At 37.1% G+C, this 21,966-nt stretch overlaps 1 protein-coding gene across 4 annotated transcripts in view; it reads left to right on the top strand.

The window, feature by feature from the left end:
* The window catches only part of STRN (striatin), a 73,692-nt gene that overhangs the window by 33,470 nt on the left and 18,256 nt on the right, over positions 1–21,966 (top strand). For 2 of the 4 annotated variants that reach the window (XM_075748878.1, XM_075748877.1), the window contains exons 6-11: positions 5,244–5,379; positions 7,210–7,345; positions 11,184–11,294; positions 13,575–13,661; positions 14,212–14,355; positions 16,920–17,056. In XM_075748878.1, coding sequence (XP_075604993.1) covers positions 5,244–5,379; positions 7,210–7,345; positions 11,184–11,294; positions 13,575–13,661; positions 14,212–14,355; positions 16,920–17,056 — 751 coding nt within the window. The remainder of the gene's footprint in view (positions 1–5,243; positions 5,380–7,209; positions 7,346–11,183; positions 11,295–13,574; positions 13,662–14,211; positions 14,356–16,919; positions 17,057–21,966) is intronic. The other 2 variants (XM_075748879.1, XM_075748881.1) reach the window with 2 other exon arrangements.

The raw sequence follows: 21,966 nt of genomic DNA, 5'->3' as shown, positions 1-21,966 counted from the left end.
TTCAAAGGTTGTGACAGACTGTCTAGCCTGCCCTGTGTTCCTTGTGTGTAAATTTTGATGGCTGTAAGTGTTCCATAGTTTTATAAATTATTAGTTTGCTATTTTCTGTGCTGCATTATGAAAGATTTTGCACAATATTGAAGATTTAACAAACTGTTCTTAAAGACAGTCCTCATAGAGAGGAATACATTTGAATTTGCATGCCTTTATTTACTGCGTCCAGTTTGAAAGAACTCAACTAGCCATATTGAAAAAACTGTGTTAAAACATGAAATAAGTAAATTCTATTGGGAATCAATAAAACTTACCACCTTGCAATAGCACGTTTTGATAGTAGGAGGAAACTGAGCCAACGAAAATGGTTCCAGAAAGAGTATGCTAGAATACCTCTTCTAATGCTGGATCACAACAGGCTTTTTCCTGTACAGGCCCCCAGAAACATTTCTCAGCCTAAGTTGAACATGTGCTTTTAACTTTACTGTGGTATTTCTTCCGGCTTCTGAATTTATCAATAAAATCTGGTTTTATTTAAGATAACTTGTGTATGTCTTGGATAAAACAAACAAACCAACCCTCTATTTTTTCCTTTGGGGGAGTGAGTAGGATGGAGGAGGCAGTTCATGGCCTTGTGGTTGGGCAGTTCATGGGAGAAGTTCGAGTGTCTCCCTGGACATGGCCACAGACTCCCAAGAGTTATTATCACCAAAGGAGAAGGCAATGGTAGAGATATTGAATATGTTGGTTACAAAGAAAATACATATCTGTAATGTGGCTTTAGTCTAAGTTAACTTGACTGCGCAATATGAAACGTTCTGGATCGTGTGGGGAGCAGGGAAGGTATCATCAATGTTCTGGTTTAGTTTCCATGTTAACAACTTCACCTTTCCTGTAGGTTATGGTTTCTACTTCTCGTGCATTAAGAAACAGGATTTATCTTAAGATCCTGAATAATGAATGTTGAGAGTCAATTGAACACTATTCTTTTTTGTAAAGCTGCTAGTATTTCGATGTCAGGGCCGACTGGATTTTGACATGAAATACTTGTCTTGAGCCATGTGACTATAGGGCAGAAGATGAAGAGTTGGCTGTATGGCCTGCTGAGGCACAGTGAGAGCCATGCTTGCTTTAAATAGTACATGTGGAATATTCACAAAGCGTATTTCTTAGATTTTGTGAGATGAGATTATTATTATTTTTAGTCTTAAAGGGGCCAAGGTGTTAATACAAATCTGAATAATTGAACAGCCTGTAAAATACAAGTCGGGATGGATGAGATTTTCAGGGCAGTCACAGCTGCAGAAAATTCAGGCAACTTCTCCTAAGGAGGAAAATTTTCATATGATTTCAGGTTTATGTTTCTTTAAGGGAGGTAAGTACTTCCGTTACCAGCCCATTTGTAACAAGAATATTTTGTGTTTTAAACAGGAAAAAATGTCTTATCTTTGGGGATCGGAAGTTCCCTGTGTCAAGAGTAATATTCACAAAATCTGCGCGCTGCCCATCTGTTAGTAGTAAGATGGAAACCCCAGCAGCATTAGTGTAGCTGCACTCTACTTTCTGGCACTACTCATTGTACTTTTTATGCTTGTGACAAGCAGTCCTGTTGAACTTAATCATGTGCAGATGTGAGTAGCATGTAGTCTCTCTGCCACAAAGACTTTCTTGTCTAATTGGATAAGGCTATTGGAGAGGAGGATGTAATGCACAGAGTTAACAGTATTTGACAGAAGATGTTATATTGGTTAAATGATTTTTTTTTTTTTTTTTTTTAAATTTTTAGATTTGGTTAGGAAGTGGTAAATCAACTGGGATGAAACCTTCAAGGAAGGAAGGCAAGGTTAGGTGCTGGGGAGAAAACCATGCCAGGGTGCTGTTGCAGAGTACCATTGAGGAAGGAGCAGTGGGAAAGAGATTCAGAACAAGCAGCTGAGGAGCACAGGGTCAAGGAAGTCCTGCCAAAATCTGGTTGCTCTATGCTCTCTGCTTTGGCAGCTTCTGTAGCTGATCCTGCTGTCTGGGGTTTCTGGCTTGTTCTTCCCGAGCAGTTTTTCTTTAAACGGTGTGTCTGGGGAAGAAAAAAGCAACACCCAAGTTCTTGCACTTTGAAAATTATTTTCTGCCTTACATAAGTTTTGATCCAGGATAGTCCAGTAAAGAGGAATTGTCCTTTTTGAGACTTTTGTGGTTTTTTTTTTGTCTCCCTTTATTTGTAACAGGTCCTGAACCTTGCCATAGTCTTGCCTCTCTTATGCCTACAATACTACAGTTCATACATCAGTCCCTGCCATTGGACCTCCATTCTATTGTTTTCACCCATTATTTTTTTTTGAAAGTATTCAAGACTACAAAAGCTCTGGAAATGTTGTGTTTCTTTTTCTAAAATGGAATTTAAAGTAATTTATTATACTACCCTATCTCTGAATATATTTTTGCCACTTCTCTTTTATGCTGCTTTGTGAATGACCCCATAAGAGAAACAAATTAAACATGGAAAATAATGAAACAAGCAAGCTTCAAATTGCCAGCAAAGTACATAATGTAAATTAGCTAAGACTAGACGGTTTCTTAAGTATATTTTACAGTATTCTTAAGTGTTTGTGCTGACAATAATATCTAAAATGCATTGTGTTTACGTGCTGCTAAATGATGAAGAATAGCTGAATTGTTGAGTTACTTGTGATTTGGCTGCTAAAGTTTATTGGGGTACAATATAGCCAATCAACCTGTCTGTTAGCTTGTAGCTTCTTTTCCCTGTAGAACCTTGAAATAATTTAAATATTTTGTCAATTCTGTTTTCTTATGAATTCTTTCTTGGAAGTTGTGCCTTAGCACAAATAATCTTCTATGGTACTATGCTGACTTTGTGCATTTTCCTGCAGGAGTTTTGAAATACATTATAAACTACTGTGTTTTCCAGTGCATGAGATGCCTTTTCCTCCCTGCTGTGTAAAAGGAGATATGCAATTATGTATATATCCTGCCCACTAAAGCAGGATAATATGTAATAAATAAAATGATAGTTGAAGTTAGACCAGTTACTTTGAAAAAAAAAAAAAAAAAAAAGCCACAAAACCTTCTCTTTTGGTGGTCACTTTGAACTTCAGTGTGAGAGCGCCTGATTTAAGATCAAATGAGTACAGAACCAAATCTAGGTGTGAATTACTGCAAATACTTGTACCTGTAGAAGGACATCTGTTTCTTAATAACAAGTTCTGTTGATTAAAATTTTATATTCTGTGTTTAGTATTGGTTCATACATTGCTATTTATTGTAGCATGTCTGATAGTTGCTAATCTACATCAGCAGCCATGATGGTTTTTTATGGCAGATCTTTACATGGTGAAATACAGAGGAAAAAGCAGAAACACAATTGTGTGTTATTATTTAGTCTACTAAAAGTTGACCAGGACACACAAAATTTTCTGAAAATCAAGAAGTTAGTCAAATGAAGCACATTACAAGTTTCGTCTTACAAGATTTGTGTGTTGGAAACAGCAAGATAAGAGTACCATAGGATTTCTGTGAAAATGTGCATCATTACTACAGATTCATGAGGTATTATAGTCTGCCCAAGTAGTGATTTACTTAAGGAAGAAGAAAAATATTACAGAGTGCTTTCAGGCTTGTCATAGAAACAAGAGGGTCAAAATACTGCAGGAAGCAAGGCAAATTGGAAGCACGTTTGAGATAGTTTTTATCGAAGATAAGAGAAAGTGAAAGGAATATTCTCAGTAAAACCAGTGACCATGGAAACATGCTGTACATTGTCATATATTATGCTGCTGTGTATTTGGAATTTCTAATGGCAAGTGAAATCTTTGTTGGTATTTTTTTGTCCATAAAGACGAGTAAATGAAAAAAGGTAGAATAGCAAATTGTCTTTATGAGATGCAGACATATTGGGGTTATGAAGAAGCCACACCTGCTAATTGTTGTCACGTAAACATAGAATTGCTTGAGCAGACACTGCGTAAAGAAGGAAGTGTGCTTCTTATCACGCCTTAATACACATCAGAGCTTTTGCCCTTGGATGTTTTCTGTAATAAATGTTTGAAAAATGTTATGGAGAAAGACTGGAATAAGTGGGTGATGGACAGATAATCAGGTGTTTACACTGCAGAGAGTTTAAAAGGCCTTACTATATGGGCTTGTTAGTTGATTGAACCTTTTGAAATGGGTCATAGCAGAAGCAAAATGTAGCATTAGCAAGGCACTTGCTGGTAAGGGAGACTGTACAAGACAATTTAGAGCTAGAATTCTGAAAAGAGAAAGAGGGAGACTTCTATGGTTTCAGTGGTTGTGAAAATCAAGATGACGTGCGTTTAGTGATGAACTATGAAAAACAGACTACTGATTAAAGGTAAGAAAACAATAAAGCTTGTCTTTACTGCTGTAAAGTCATACAAAGAATGTGCAAGGTTTTACTGGAAGTAATCATTATAATTCAAACAGTAATTTTTTTTTCACCACTTTTTCTTTGAGGGATTGATGAAGTGCATCTTCTGCATAGAAAACACAGTGCCTGTTGTTAATTTTAGGATTGCTTTAATTGTACTTTCATCAGTTTTAATAATAGTTACAGTCCTGCTTCGATTCTTCCTCTTCAGTTGTTATTAGGACAACCCTTATGCTTCCTGCTCTGAGGCACTGCCTGAATTTGTGCCAGCACAGTCGCAATTTTACCCAATCTTCATCCATTTCCTTATTTGTTTAGTGTTAACATCTACATAAACATTATTTAGTCATTGATATTTTCCCATTATATTGTTTTACAATGGCAAATTTACCATGTCTCAAAAGTTAATGAATGATAGATCTAGATGTTTCCCAACAAGGTGAGGAACATAGATAGCAGCAGCAAAGTTTTCCTGTACCCTGATGTCCATGTGGGTGGCCAACTTAGTAGCTGTAACTCATGCCCATGTTGCTGAGGCTTTCAGTGATGATGTATCAATATTGATGTTGCTTTTGGGTACATATCAGATGAACGTTACTTTAAAATGCTTTTCAAATAAAAAAGTTAAGCGTCTGTCCTGGTAATTGCACCTGAAGAATAATTGTTGGTTCTAATAAAATAGTTTATGGAAATGCTTAGTTTTGTAATCCACAAACATTTTTGCCTGTAGGTTTGTTTTAGTTTCATGCGTTGTTGGACATCATAATACAGAACAGACTAGTAATTGCAAAAGTGACTTTGTTATGATTTCTTTTGACTCACGATGGTGGTTGTTGTTGTTGTTTAGGAAACCTGAATTGACTGACTCTGCCTCTCTGCTAGAGACCTTCAAGTTTCTTGAAAATGCAGCTGCAGACTTTAGTGATGAAGAAGATGATGAAGATATTGAAGGAAGAGAGAAAACAATCATTGATACTGCAACAGTGAGTGGAAAAAATAATTGAAAAAGTTACGAAGAACAGAAAAAGTGAGATTAATGAGATGCCTATACGCAAAGTATATGATTGTGTATGTACACGTGCAAATCATTAATGCATCTTTATGATGGTCTGTCCAAGCATGTGTGCGTAAGAGGAATTATACATGCATTTCTGAGTTTGTGCATATAAGTTAAGCTTTGCCATCTTCATTGCTCTAAGTTTGCAGTGATGGATTAAAATGTTTTAAATTGTCTTTCTACTATTCCATCCTGCTCAGTATTTTTGATACATTTTTTAAGATAGCAGATGTCAAAAATGCATTATTTCTTGAATATTTATATAAATGTATTGATATTTAAAATTACTTGTAGAAATTTATCCTTGTAGGGTACAGAACTGAAATACCACATTTCTCGTGAAATAGCTTGTGGAAGGAAGAAACTATGTAATGGGAAAAACTCTAACATGTGGTTAATAAAATTTTTTGTTTGTTTATTCAGTCAAATACCTGAAACTCCTTTATTATCTATACTTTGCTGTATGATTTGGCCATATGATCACATAAAATAGATAGATACAATCAGTACGCAATTTTATCCTCTTCTGTTCAAAATTAATATTTATTCAATCAGTTGTGTTTCCTAACAACCGAAGCAGATAAGAGTTATGACATATGTGATTGTTTCTATGATAAGTTTTAAGAATGAATGCTTAAAAAGCCACCAGTTTTAAAGAGCTTTTAAAGAGGCTCTTTGTAAACTTGTTCCTGTCATCTGTGGGCTGTGAACTAATGTCTGAGAGTCTTCTGTAAAATCATCTGCAATACAGTATTTTCAATAAGCCTGCTGAAGGAACGAAGCTTGAAGTTTAGAATTGCTTCAGGCTTTGAAATAGGTTCATTGTATTTAGAGGAAACAGTCATTCATCTTCATGAACTCTGGGATGTTGGCCTATGTGTTAAAGTCTCTTGAGATTCACCCTTAGCAAGGTTCCAAGTCAAAATATTGTGATGAATATAGTTTTTCTGTAGAAGTAAAATTTATGCTACGTATTTTATGTATCACGGCATCAGCTCACCTGTTAGTCAAATAACTGTAAAGCATCTAGTCCATTTTGATTACTGAGGGAAAAGTAAATTTATTGCAGAAAGCTTACAGTGAGGTCCATTAAAATGCATATTTTTTTTTTCTTTACCAAAATTTGGTAAATTTTTTGTTACCAAATTTGCTTTTGAATTTGAAAGGGAAATGCAGTTTAAGCATGGAAGTACTATGTTTAAATAACAGTAATATCTGAGGAAGTATTCAGAATGGAATAATTTTTGCCAAATCTAAGCAAATTAGCTCTTGTTGGTTGTTTGGTTTTTTCCTATATTGTCTTATGGTCCACATATAGAGTGATTTCAGAGGAAAGAGTTAAAAAGACTATTTTCAGAGAAGCAGAGTGAGTTTGGTTTTGCTGAAGTCTTTCCTACAGCATTCTGGGTTTTTTTGTTTGTACATTTTGTGTGGTTTTTTTAATTTGTATTCAGAGAAAATTTGTACTTTTCTGGTACTAAGAAAAAATAGTAGTGGTCTAGGTCAGTGTAGATTCATTAAAAGGTGATCAATTATTGGTGGCCACAGGAAGAAAGATCTAGAGACAAATTTCATTTTGACTTAGAAATTTGAACAAAGTCTGTATGTTTTTTTCCAGATTTGCTTGTTAATGCATACTTTTCTGCTTCTTCAACTTCCTGTTGGGATTTTGCATAGAAGACTGGACAGTACTGCTTGGTATAAAGATGTGTGTGTAACTTAATTCAGCTTTTTTCTCTTCTTCCTGACCTTTCAGATTGTAAGGAAAAGAGTGCTGTCTGACAGCAGTGAAGACAGAGATACAGAAGAAGCTTTGAAAGAATTTGACTTTTTGGTTACCTCAGATGAAGGTGATGGGGAATCGAGAAGTTCAGGAGATGGAACAGACTGGGGTAAGGAAATTTAATGGATTGTACCAGGTAGAAAAAAAAAAATGTGCTAAGAATCTATTGTGAGTGAACAATTGACTGAGATCTCTGTCATGATCACAGCACCTTTTGAGTGTTCCTATGGTAAACAATTGGCAGACTGAAGTCCCTCTGACATAATAGTCTCATTTTTCTGTATACTGTTTTAATGTAAGGATTCTTTAAGATTTATGCTTCTGGTCATTGTCTTTTTCTTTAATAATAAGGCAAGTAGAATTTTAATTTTATGAGTGGAATTTCAATGTATTTTTCCAGTCACCTGTGCTAATGAAGGGCTCTGATAAAGCTGTATTTTACAATTATGACACAAAAGTTATTTCATTGGTTCTGCTTTCTCCCACATTGATACAGAGAGTAACGTGAGTCGTAAAGACTGAATTAGTTGTACTCTTATTGTGTTTTAGCAATTTGGGCAATATGAACTATTCAGTTGCTCAAATTTTCTTTTATAATTTATAAGAAGAATATATCTTTAAGCCCTCTAGTCATAGAGAGACATTTCACAAACTATTCTCTGTCCTTTGAGGTTCATGTCCTGCAACCCAGAATTGCCAGCATCCACTTTACCTTGACATAATTATGCCGCATAAACCCACTGTGTAGGGAAGGGAAGAAGGAAGAGACCTGGTTAAATATCTTGATGGGGAGTTGTTTCCTCCTTAAGTTGCTCTGGAAAGTCTTAAGCATAAGTGGACACAAAGGGAGCTATGGAAGATGAATGGGAAATAATTGAGCTTTATAATGGAACTGAGATCCTGACAGACAAGTAAGCCATGGTAGCTGTGGCTCTCACATGAGCTAACAGCTCTGAGATGCTGTATTTCACTGAAGCCATGTCCAGCTCCTGGTTGGATTCCAAATTGTTGTTCAGCATGGTGTAGACTCTCTGCTTAAGAGGATGTGTCACAACATCATTAGATACAGCAATCAGTATTCTGTTCACCAAACAAATTTAGGAATGTTCCTCTTTTTTACGGAAAATATTTTAATAGGTTGTTCTGATAGCTCTCTAAAATTTTATCCATTTATGCCTGGTAAGTGTAGCTATTGCTTGTGTCACTGAAAAGTTAGTATGTCAACAGGAGCTTTTTTGTTCTCAAATTCACACTTCAGGTTTATTTTTACTTTCATTGATGACAGCTGAGTACAAATGAGCAAAAGTCTAACATTAAAAATAAATTCTCATGGAAAGTAGTAGTTTCATTTCTAGAAAGATTAAGGGTTTTTTTGAGTTATAGACATTCATGTTTTTCAATTACTTGTTTCACAAACTGTGTCTGTTATGGTAACTGTATATAAGAATAAGCTTCTTCAAGGAAGTCCCATTATGAATCACTTATGTTAATTTAAGTGAAACTGTTAAATGGAGCATAGAAGAGTGATGTTGTGTAGCAAGGATAGAAGCAAACAGAGGAAGTTCTTGCTTCATTTTGGATCCGAAGCATTACTAATCAGTTATAGTAGTCTGTTGAATCCATTTGGCTTGAAAGGTCCTTAGAAGTGTTCAGGTAATTTTTAAACTATAAAGCACTTGTACAGTAGTAGTTCAGGATCCACTGGTGAAGTTGAACAGAACCTGTGGGACATGCAGGAAGCATCCTCAGACAGTCTGTAGAAAATTAATGTATTAAGTATTTTCCTGGCAACAATACAATCTAATATAAATCCATTTAAACTTTTTGTTGGAAGAGAGCAAAAAATCTTGTCTAGCCAAGGAGGAAAAGCGTGATTAAAACTTGTAACCTGGTCCCAGAAAGTATACATACTTGATTCTCTCAAGCATGATTTTCTCATACCTCTTTTGAGTTCTTCACGCAATTTTTGATCATTAGTGGTACTTAATTGGGCATATGTATTAAGAGGATGTGACTTGGCCCACAGACCATCTTTTTTTAAGAGTCTCTTTCCAGCTTATTAATACCTCTCTATTTTCATACCTGCTGCAAAAAGACTAATGCCTTAAGACTTGAGGTCTTGAATTAATCTGTCACTCATGAGTACAGGATCGTGACTGGAGGGTTCAAAGGAGTGAGAGATCACCTAGCTCAACCTCCTGCTCAGGTCCATTTGCAGCAGATTACTCTGGGCGTCTTTTGGTCAAGTTTTGAATACCTTCCAAGAAACAAGGTCTCATAAACCCTTAGGGGCAGTATTCTGGTATTTGACTGTCCTTGTGGTAAAAAGTATTTTGTCCTTTTGTGATGCAAGTCCGAGCAGAGTCTGTCTCTGTCTTCTCTACACCTGCCCATTAGGTTGTTGTAGGCAGCACTAAGATGCCTCTTTTGCCATCGCTGAAAACTCACAGTAGTCTCAGCCCCTCTTCGTAGCTTATCTGCTCCAGCTGCCTTAACCATCTTAGTGGCTCCCCTGGACTTGCTGTACTACGTCAATACTAGGATTTAGCTTACAAGAGTTCCCAGTATAAGAAATACTATACTGGATGCAGTACTCAAGGTGTGGTCTCACAAGTGCCAAACAGAGAGGAATAATCACTTCCCTCACCCTGCTGGCTACGTTTGTGTTAATACAGCCCAGGATATGGTTGATTGCCTTTGCTGCAAGAGTATGCTGCTGACTCCTCTTCAATTTGATGTTGATGGAGGATCCCTAGTTCTTTTTCAGCATGGTTAATTTCTATCAAGTCAGTCCCCGTAATAACTCATGTCTGGTTTTGTGTGTTCTGTCCAATCATAGTGACTCCTTCAGATTGTGATTGATAGTATCGTGCTTCCTCTACAGACATTTAATACCCTTTCTGCATATTAGTCTGAGGATAAGTTTATTATTGTTCATATTTTAAAAGGTCTAGAATACTTTGTTGATGTACAAAGCAACCTTGATCTGAAAGGAATTAATTTTTAAATAATAAGGTTGAGATTTTAATGAGGAAAACAAAGCAAAAAGATAATGCATTTAAAAAAATTCTGTAGCGGTAATGACTATGAAAATAAATACACATGAGGAAAAGCTGTATTACCTCCCTCCTCTCACAAATTATTTTTCTAAGCTGCCTCAGGACAGTCTTTCCATATATGGAAAAAATGAGTTGGAGATTTGATCTCAGGTAACACGTTTTGTTCAAAATCTCTAAATACCATACTATTGGAAGAATACTTCTTCTCTGTATCATGTCACAGGGGAAGCAATTTGAGAGAGATGCTTAAAGAAAAAAAAAGGGGGGGGGGATTTTTTTTTTCATTAGGCATGTTGAAATCTTTTGTGTATAGGCCTTTGTGTACAGGCCTTCCCCTTTTGTGAAATTGCATGGCTTTAATGCTTTAAGATTGTATTCAAACCTTGCTGACATGTAAACTATGCTCCAAAATGACTTAAAAGTGCTGCTGCTTTGTATAAATGACAACATAGGACAAAGACAATGAAATGAGAATTTGAAATGCAGTGACACAACATCTGAGTTGTGAAGTTATATTGACCAGTAACATAGCTGCTGCTTCTAGATATAATAATTCTTTTCCTGGAGGAAAGCTGAAAAATATGTCCAGATTTATTATAAAGTAAATGTTGCTTACATTTATGAATAGCTATGTGGTTGAATAGCTATGTGGTTCTATGGTTATAGAAATTAGGGATGTGAAATTTCACCTCAATTTTTTGTTAAGAAAATTCTGAGCAAATAGACGTGGAATGCGAGTAGCAGTTTTACAGCTTTCACAAGCTTGTTGCTATTTCTGTCTGTTTAAAATAAGACAAATGCCATTGACAGCAGCTGTTACCTCCTTCAGTGGCGATCACTTGGTGACATTATTGAAAAAGGATGTTTCATTTGTTTCACTTTGTTTAGAAAAGGAAGACCAGTGTCTCATGCCTGAAGCCTGGAATGTCGACCAGGGAGTAATAACCAAACTCAAGGAACAATACAAAAAGGAGCGCAAGGGGAAAAAGGGGGTGAAGAGTAAGTGGAAAACATTGCACCTTAAAATCATAAATCCCGCATCTTTCACGCCCTTAATTCTATCTCTCTTTCAATGTTTTCCTAAAATTACTTACTCTTTTACTTTGCTGCTCCTGACTGCTTTCCTGTTCACCAGTTCTCAGGGGTTGAAATTAATGACAGTCAATCAAGTTACCTGATAAATAGTTGGATTAAATATAACTTCTTCCAACCAGGTGTTGGATTAATTAAAAAATTCTTGCTTTGAGCACGGATTATACTTTTGTTATTCAGAAACTTAAATTGTAAAAGGCATTGGTTTAATAGTTCACACTTTAATGTAGAAGACTTCAGAACCTTTTCTTAGCTGGAAACATGCCAGTTTCACAGGAAGAGTTAAAGTCTGGTATGTAAATAAAAAAACCAAACCAGAAACTGTCTTGAGTATCCCGTTAGATGACAGAGGGAGAAAACAGGTTAATTTCTACCCCTGTTTATACTTAACATTCACAACATGAAAGTCATGCTGTCATCATAATTTGTTATGCAGGGCTCGAAATAGGAAGCAACTTTGACCATCAGTTTGTGTGTAAATCACAGGATTTATTTACCGACTTTTGTACCTGTGGGACTAGCCTTTAAAAATGTTGGGTATTGCTATCCAAACAAAAAACTGTGATCAATATCTGATATACAGTTTCTAGCCCTGTATTATATTTTTTGTTACATTTCGTGAAATACAATCTGTTTTGTAAAATCAATGTTTTTTGATAAGTAAGCCTTAAAACTTTTTGAACTCAGGTGGAGTGTTTAAAATGAAACACTGTAGTCACAGCTGTATTTCAAATGTTTAGCCATATTGAGAATTCACGTGTGAATGATATAAATTAATAATATTGCATGTAGCCCAGTAAGAAATTTGAGGGGTTTTTCTCCCTTTGTGGGAAGATGCTTATGAATACCAAGGAAATTCTCACTTCCAAAGAGACATGTAGTGATGCAAAGGGTGTCCTCGCATCATTGAGGCTGACTTGTTTTGTTACTTTTTGTATTGATACTGTGATAATCTGCTGCTCAGTAGCTGGTTATGTTGCTGAAATTCTGGTATCAAGTACGCAAACTAAACCTCCTTTTTTTTATTATTTATGACAAAAAGTAAATCATTACCACACTTTAAATTTCTCAAGTGATATTCTTGTCATCTTTAGAATCATTTAAGTTACTGGAAGTTAATTGAAGTCTGACAAGAAGCTGAGCTGGCCAGCTAAAGTGTTAATGGTTCACAGAATTGATTCTAAATTTCCTTATAGTTAAGATAGAGAGGATATACCAATATATGACTTCAGTGAAATTGATTTTTGTAACTTGTCTGTTATTTTTAAAATACACAGACATGCTATGTAGTTCAGGGTAAATAGTTGTAGGGTTAACTTAGCAGAAATTTATTAAATCAAACTTAAAATTCTATTCTTGAGCAGCTGTTGAGTGCTTTTTATTTTTTACTATAAAACTTAATATTGTTAATAATGCCATAGATATTATTGGAATGTGTTTTATATATTTATGACAAAAAAATCCTGATGTAAGGCAGCACTTGGACATCCAGTGCTCCTTCATGAAGATAACAACTACTCTGTACATTTGCAGTACCTTTTGGATTGATTTGATTGGTTTGATGGTATTACTGCAGTAAGCGATTAAGCATCTTTCCATGGACAAACCACCACTGAAAGGGCATCAGTAGAGAAAAATCAGGAAGAATCCCAGCCTGTTTTCAGCTATTCGTGATATTGCACGTGGTGAAGAAGAATGTGAGGAAGGAAGTCCAGGGAAAAAGAAGGGACTAAATATCTTGACATAAAATTGTACAAAGTTTGGTTCTATTACTTTAATCTCATCATAAATGGTGCTTAGACACTGAACTGCTACTATTGTTTTTATAAATCAGATATTATAGTAAAACAATCTTGCAAAATCCTACTTACTGTTTTCCTGAATCGAGTAATATTTTTGTGACAGACAAGTTAAATACAAGTTAGTTGATTATCAGTCATTATGGTTAGGGTGGACAAAGTAGAGTTTGCAACTGCATTAGTAAACTTACGATTTTGCAAGGCTGTAGTAAACACTCCTGTGAAGTGATAAGAGAGTAGAATCATAGAATGATTTTATGAGAGAATACTTAGAGTACACTTCTGTGTTAAAGCTGCTTAAAAATAGCTGTATTATTTACTGGTCTAGGAAAAACCATAATGGACTATGGGTAAGACATTTTCCCATTCTTAATTAAACTTACAACAGGAAAAACTACCGAAGATATGTTTCAGCCTCAATCCTATATAAAACAGTCAAAACAGGGATGTGGGAAAATGATGGAGCAAAGCACAGGTAAGTGTCAAGAAGGGCATGGGTCTTCACCATATGTAGCTTCAGGAAGTAGGCCAGTGAATCCAGTTGCATTTGTATTTTAATATAACTTTTTGGATTACATAATTCACGATACTACACTCCTGCACAAATAAATTTTAAAATAATCTTGCCATATGAATATGCTGCACAAAGTACCTGATGCACAAATTTTAAAATATTCACAAATGTTAGCTATTGTTTTGGAAAAGTAAATATTCTAATAATCGGTGTGACTCATTTTGAAGCATTCTTCAGCATCCTATGCAAGTAGCAGTATGAGTTTATAAATGTGGGGAAAACTGTGCATTCACAATTCTCAGTTGCTTCTATCACTTTCTTTTCAAGAAATTCATTTCATGCTGGATGATTAGTTAGTGCTGAAAATAGGTGCTCATTAGTTTTTCTGTGGTGCCGTTACAATGCAAGGTAGGATCCATTGTTGCATGTGCTGCTGTAGCATATCTGATATAACTAGTGCTGTCATGAACTATGCATAAACCATTTAATTTTTTGTTGTTTTTCTGGTTAGGGCCCAACAGGTCAAAGCTGCAAGATATGCTTGCAAACTTGAGAGATGTTGATGATCTCCCCTCATTACAGCCATCTGTTGCACCTTCTTCTAGGCCCAGCAGCTCAAGGCTCATTGAACACGAGATAAACAGGACGGATGAAGGTATGTATTAAAAATGTGCTCACACCTTTGTAAAAGATAGATGTTTATAGTTACTTCTGCTTCAGGTTTATCCTCTAAGACTTTCCAAGCGCTTTACAAATACTGATTCAGCAGTATGAGCTCTGTCTAAGTGCGATAAATGGCATTCCCGTTCCTCCCCTCTGGTCACTATTAGTAAAGTCAGGACACCTACCTAGATAAAGTCTTGGCTGAATACCTTTGAACATAATGGAAGAAATTTCAGTTGGCACTTGGTGTCTTTGTAATACAAGGATCTTAAGTCACTTGCTTTTGTCTGTGCTCAGGCCTGGCAGTCAAGTGTGGAACATAAACCCGCAGGACATAGAGCATATGAACGTAATTTTTTTAAGTGCAAAGATGGAGGCTCCACAGGTAAATGCAAGTGGCTAGGTATAGCTTTAAACATTGATTGTGTCGTGAATCACACAGAACACCATAATGTGTTCCAAAAATTTAAAAAAAAAAAAAAAAATTGTCATAGCGGCTAGTCCAAGTATTGAAAGCCATGCATCTTTGCAATGAGGCCTGTGGTTACCTTCATTAGTATTACGTCTGAAAGTTGCTAAATCGTCTATTTGATTCAACATTTGAATTGCTATAATATGTAGCATAATAAATAAATATATGAGGCTATATTAATTTGTAGAAGATCATATCGTGTGCTGTTTATTTAAATGGTAAATATGTCTTTTGAAAAATGAGCAAACCACGGGTTTCACTTAGCAGTCTTTCAGTGAGTGTGGAAAAAGTAGGTCGGCCAACTTATAATTAAGATGCATAAAAAGCCCCGGCGTGTGGCACAGTTACCAAAGATCTCAGTAGTTCTATTTCCTACATGCTCAGTGATTTTCTTTATGGAAGAAGGGGGTAACTTAGCAACACTTTGGGAAGTGGAGGAATTTTTTGTTGAATGTTTTCAACTTTTCTCACATGTACTGAGAGCCATATTAGCAGAGCGCTATTTTCATGTCCTTTCAAGAATGTTTTTAATTCAGAGACTGAGATGGACTCTTACAAAAACAGAAGATGACAGCTGATTGTTATCAGTCTGAGTTCAGTATTACAAACTATTAGCTGTGTATTCCTTTATAAATCTGAGACTATGATATTTTTGGCATACAATTTTTCTTGTTCTAGTAATTTTTCAAGTTTGATGTCCTCTACTTATTGCGTGTTGAATGGAATATGACATTGTAAGATCAAAAGAGGGAAAATGAGAATGGTAGTTTAGACTTCAGGGTGAAGAAAGTAAGAGAAGTTTGTGATTACAAGGTAATAACTAAGAGACCTAATCCAATGGCAGAACTTGAAGGGCTTTTATTTGGTTGTAAAATGTAATAGAAAGCAAACAGGGCTCTCAGTAGAGGTATGAGTGTGGAACAGAAAGACTATGGAAAGGTTAGCTTACTTTATGCTGGGTGGACTGGAGGGGAGTTGAACAGCATCTGAACCTGATGCCTTCAGGGCAAGAGGGAAGCAGCCTGAACAGATCAGGCTGTTCATTGTAAACCGTAGTTGCTTGGTTTTAACTTAGTGTTGGTGCTGGTAGACTAAGAAAGATGCTGAACCTGGTAGCAACAGTATTTGCCAAAGCTTGTATTTACAATGGAGCTAAAAGGGGAAAAAATTAATTTACTGGAAAACCCTTGTAATTTGAGACAAAAGATGTATAAAATGGAATGAAGTCTCTTGTGTCCAGAAGACAACACATTCTCAAGTATTCAGTCCCCTTTTGTGATGTATAGACTTGGAGAACTGTTGTACAGGGAAGTTGGTAAAGGCACAGCTTCTTCTGAGTGGTACCACTCGATGCAGAGCCTTATGTGGTCTATGTATGTGCACTGTACTCCTCCAAGCCTTTGGTCCTCCCGTTTCTAGTGAATCTGCCTGTGGAAGTGTTTATGTTACAGTGACTGGAGCTCCTATAGGCATGCTATTGCTATAGCAACTGTGAACTAGTAAGTTTAGATGGTGCTAGTAAAAACCTGGAATTCAGCGCTGACTATTCTGTTTGGCAGTTAAGCTGATTTTACCAGTAGTGATGAATTGTCAGCCTCCAGTTGTATTGCTGGATTGGAGTGCATGTAAACAGCTTCGTTGTAGACCTGCTTTTGGAAGAGCACGGATACAGTGTTAGGAAGGAAAAGTCCAGCTGCTCCCACCAGCTATTCTTGTCTGTGGTTTTGCTACTTCTCCAAATCCTATTTGCGTATTTTATAGCAGAGTTGGGGAAGGGCCTGAGCTTTTCTGTGTTGCTTGTGTATTAGATATGGGTGAATAGTAGTGTACTGTTCCCTCCTGTGGCTAATTACACTTACTATCTTGAGTCATGCACACCTCAAGTGTATTATGTTCAGAGCATACTGTTTATTGGTAAGTACAGTGATTATCTTTAGAATGGCTATTTTTTATGCATTTTTTTTTTTTTTGTCCTCAGCTACTTGAGAGATGATTGGTATTTTGGAAATAGAAAATATGCTTTTATTAATCAACATTGTATAAACCCATGTTTCAGGATTTTGTTTTGTTTTCTTTTCTTGCAGTGGAAGCTTTAACATTCCCTCCTTCTTCAGGAAAATCTTTCATTATGGGACCAGATGAAGCCCTTGAAAATGAGCTAGGTCTTGGAGAACTGGCAGGCCTTACAGTAGCCAATGAGGCAGATTCACTGACTTATGATGTAAGTGCTTATTAATGGTGACTCAAGATCCTACTGCCTGCTTGCTGAGGGCAGATGCAAGTTGTGTGTATGTAGACTCAGCAGAAAACATTTTCCTGTTAAAATTATGCTGCCAGAAGATGTCATGAATTTTTACTTGACATATCTGTTCTTCCCATACACAGCAGCCTTCAAACTCTGCAAGCCCCTCTCCTTCTCTCATTTGCCTGCCATGTCATGCAAATTGTTGGAAGTTGAAAGTAAATGTAATTAGTGATAGTGATACAGCTGGGTACTCTGGTACTGAGCAAAATTAGGAGTCACGTGGCCAGCAGATTGAGGGAAATTAATGTCCCCTCTGCTGCTGAGGCCATACCTGTCTGTAGTTTTGGGCCCCTCCACTTCATGAGGGTTGTAGAGAAATTGGAGAGAGTCCAGTAGCGTGTGACTGATGAGGAGATGTTAAGGGAGCTCGTCTTGCTCAGTTGTTAGGAGACTAAGAGGTGCTCAGGTAGCAGCCTACAGGTTTTGGAAGGGTGCTTACAAGGATGACAGAGCCAAGCTTCTCCATAGTGCCAGGTGTTAAAACAAGAGGAAACAGCAGCAAATTATGACTTGGGAGGTTCAGGTTGGACATTAGGGGAAAAAGTGTTATGTAGGAGGCAGAACTGTAGCAAGTTACCCAGAGGAACTGTAATCCCTCTCCTGGGAGATGTTCAAGACTTAGCTGGGGGAAAGCTGTGGTGTACATTACATGGTGTAGGTAGCAGTCTTATTTCAAATGGGAAGCTGAATCAGAGACTTTTTAGGAGGCCTCTGTGGCCAGCACTTTTGTGGCTATATGTGTAGCCTTACAGCTTCTTTTTCTTTAACTTTTTATGAAAAATCTTTAGAATTGCTTCTTTACAGTCATGTGCAATTTTTGTCTGTATTTCTGGTTTCTTGGGAAAAAGATACTTCGGGTATTACTTTAATCATCCGCTCCTTTGTAATCTGTCAACTTCAGATTAATCTTGCTATTTCATTGCCCAGCTCTATCAAGGTTGAGGGATTTCAGACATGATTTTTTAATATTGCATGTTGGGGAGGTATCCTACCCTTCAGTAAATCAGACTCTTAATTAATCACCATCTGGGATTTTGCTATCACAAATTGTAAACTCATGGAATGGTTTGGGTTGGAAGGGAACTCAAAGATCATCTAGTTCCAACCCCCCTGCCATGGGCAGGGACACCCTCCACTAGACCAGGTTGCCCAAAGCCCCATCCAACCTGGCCTTGAACACTCCCAGGGATGGGGCCTCCACAACCTTGCTGGGCAACCTGTTCCAGTGCCTCACCACTCTCACAGTAAAGAATTTCTTTCTAACATCTAATCTAAATCGACCCTCCTTTAGCTTAAACCCATTACCCCTTGTCCTGTCACTACACTCCCTGATAAACAGTCCCTCCCCATCTTTCCTGTAGGCCCTTTCAGGTACTGGTAAGCTGCAATTAGATCTCCCTGGAGCCTTGTCTTCTCCAGGCTGAACAACCCCAACTCTCTCAGCCTGTCCTCATAGGAGAGGTGCTCCAGCCCTCTGACCATCTCCGTGGCCCTCCTCCGGACTCTCTCCAACAGCTCCATGTCTCTCTTGTACTGGGGCCCCCAGAGCTGGATGCAGTACTCCAGGTGGGGTCTCACAAGAGCAGAGTAGAGGGGCAGAATCACCTCCCTCGACCTGCTGGTCACAGTCAAATCTGAGACTTCAGAAATAACCTGCAGGTCCTTACTTTGAAGTTCTACCCTTGTATGTACTCATAAAGCAATAAATTACATAGTTAATGAAAGTTTACACACATTTTGAGAGTGACTGCAGAGATGTGCTCTACTACTATAGCAAGTTTCTGAGCATGTGATGTGTTGTGAATCATCAGGATTGCAATGATATAGAACAACTCTGCTAAAATTCAGTATTTTAGCATTATCTCCTAATTTGGGCTCAGTTCTTAATTTTTTTGCTAATCTTCCCTAACTTTGTCCCCAAAAAGGGGTAAGATGGTGTACAAATTTCATTTCTTTTACAGTTACACCTAAAACTTCGATGCTGAATTTTTAAATTCAGAGGACATGATAAACCTAAACTATCTGTACAAGATCTTAGTGCCTTCAGTACTTGACTTCATTGTTCAAGTGTCCATATAAACCATTGTGTTTGTCCGTGTCTCCATATCCTGAACTAACAGCTTTCACTTATGGAATCTAGCTTTTCTTTATCCATTCCTATCCTATTCTATGTGGTTAAGAATATTAACTTCTGTTTGTTCACTTGTTAAATGCCTTCATAAAGTCCTGTGATCAGGAATTCATAGTCATGCTTACCACAACTCTTAACTTTTTCTAGTGCTGACAGTTTAAAAAAAAAGTTTATAAATCTCTATGCTCTTGCCAGTATGCTCTTTATTGAAGCAAAATGAAAGGCTAGTTTTTCCATTTCAAATTTCATTGGAAGTTTAGCTTGCAAATAATATAATCTGGTTTTATTTTGGACTACTTCATACCTTCTTCTAGCTGCCAAATGTGAATCAGGATTAGTGGAAACTTAGTATGTGTTTTTTAAGTGTCAATTTTAAATCATATGGAGAATGAAGTTGAATGATTCATGTGAATTGATTTTTAAATGTATTTGCTCTCAAGAGTTCAGACACTTCCCTATTTTCAGTCCCTGTCTTCCCACTGACATTTTTACTGTTTTCTTTTCTTCTGAAACATGGCAGCATTAGCCTACCTCATTTCATGGTTTAAGTTTTTTACATGTTGCTTTGACAGTCTCTAAATAATGGTTTTCACTTGGTAATGAAGATTATGAATTTATTACTTAAAAGAGGAAAATTTTCCTTTTGTGGGTAATTTTTTTAGAATATCTAACAAGATGAAATTTCCCAGATTGCTATCCAATACTCTTTTGAGCTTATCTTTTCTTTTTTCTTCCTTTACACATTGTTGTCTTAACAAATGTTCGCTTTGGTTGGTTCTGGTTTTTTCCCCCTAGTCTTTTGGGTAGATTAAGACGCTTCATAAATAGGCTGAGTACTGTACATAAGAGTATCTGAACTACAAAGTCATTACATTTAATATTGTGTACTGATTTGGCGGTTTTGGACTTTGCAATAAGCCCTTGCTTGATTTTCTGCAACTTTGAACAAGAGAACTGTCCATAATCCTACTCGCGTATCACTGCTGTTTCTGGAGTTTTCGAGTTGTCTGTATAGACACAAATATTAATATTAGTGGCAAATCCAGATCAGGTGCTAATTTTGGAGTTGAACATCCCCCCCAAATTCTTTTCAAGTCTGATTACTTCACTGTTGTATGTTAGTGGGGAGAGAGAAAAGGAGGCTGGCTGCCATGTGGATAACCCAGCCTCTCGCAGCTTGTGAGAGACTGGTGGGTGAAGAGGAGTGATGGTGGCGCACCCAGGCAGGTGCGCATCAGGGCTAGGATCTGTTTCCACCTCTGCTGCTGGTTTGCTGGCTGAAACTGCCTTCCATCTACTTCCCAATTTATAAGCTAATCATCTTGGACTCCTTTGGAAGAACATCTTTGAATGAATGAGAAGCAAATGGAGAATATTATCCTGCCAGAACTGGCCTGTGCTGTTGGGCCATCTGAGGTGTCTTTGTGGCTTTTGCAGATGTGACAGAGGACCTGTGCTGCCGGTATGGCAGCTGGAGGGCAAGCGGGGTTCCCTCCATCACTTAGTCGGTGTTAGATGACTGTGTCGAGGCAACCAAATTCCTCTCCAGATATCTGTGAATACTCTGTACATCTTCTGCCCTTTTTGCTGAGACTTGCTTGGCCAATCTCCAGAAAATCTGCCAGAGCTGCTAACTTTGCAGTCCTGCCCCATCCTTGCACCAGCTCAAGCATTTGTCTGTTCCCTTGTTGAGCCAACTCAGCTCAATAGACTGTCAAAGAAACGCACTTGTCTCCCTGAGCAAGACAGTACATAATTACTAAGAAATATGATGAGACTAAACCTGCTGTTTGTTACAACTCCTTTCTTGTTGTTTAAAATCTATAGAACCTCTTAATTGAAACATATTTTTATTATTAAATCCAGAAGTAATAAAACTTAAGAAAAAGTACTTTTGTTCTTAAATGTTTCCCTACCCCAAATTCCAGAATAAAATGTAGACTCTTGAAGGGGCTCAAAACAGTTGTCTCTTCTTTGCAGTTAATGATACTAAATTATTTGGGATTATCTGTAGCTTGCAATGTAATGAAATCATCAATATTAGAGTTAGTTGTTTGTTATCCAGATTTTCCATAACCACCATCAGCAGTGGTTATGGGAAGGGATATTTGACTATGGCAGTGTTGGCTGACAGAGTGATAAACGTCTGTTCAGCATTTTATGTCAACATTTGTTCAGAGGAGCAATATTGAAGTAACTGTTATCTTTTTAAGGGCTTTCTTTTTGGATCTGTTAAAAATGCATTCATTGCAAAATAATTGTGTCTGTATATACGATAGCTTATTGCTTGCCAGTTATGTTCTTAGTGTGTAGCCAAGTCCTTTGTGCCTTTTCTTTTTCCTGGCAAGCTTTACTTGTCTTGCATTATTACAGAGCTTGCGTTGCCTTAGGTGAGAAAGTTGTGTTCCTCTCTGTGCTGCTAGACACTTCTCTGTTTCTCTTAGATCTTTACTTCAGAGATGCCATGCCAGTGGTACCCAATATTCAGGGACCACAGCTTGGTTGAGTCAGGCCCGGTGTTGTTGAATGAGCCAGTAGGTATAGATCAAATTTCAAACACCAAACTGAATTCACAGCAGTATCAGTCAGAAGGGTACTTTTCAGCTTTTATATTGTGTAACTTAAAAGACATGTGGAGTATTTCAGATTTACACAGCGTGTATTACTGTGGGCGCAACATTACTTGTTGCCTTTG

Source organism: Balearica regulorum, chromosome 3 (genome assembly GCF_011004875.1).
Source record: "Balearica regulorum gibbericeps isolate bBalReg1 chromosome 3, bBalReg1.pri, whole genome shotgun sequence".
Classification (NCBI taxonomy): domain Eukaryota; kingdom Metazoa; phylum Chordata; class Aves; order Gruiformes; family Gruidae; genus Balearica; species Balearica regulorum.
Note: the sequence above shows the minus strand (reverse complement) of the source record. Positions and strands in the feature narration are given on the sequence as shown.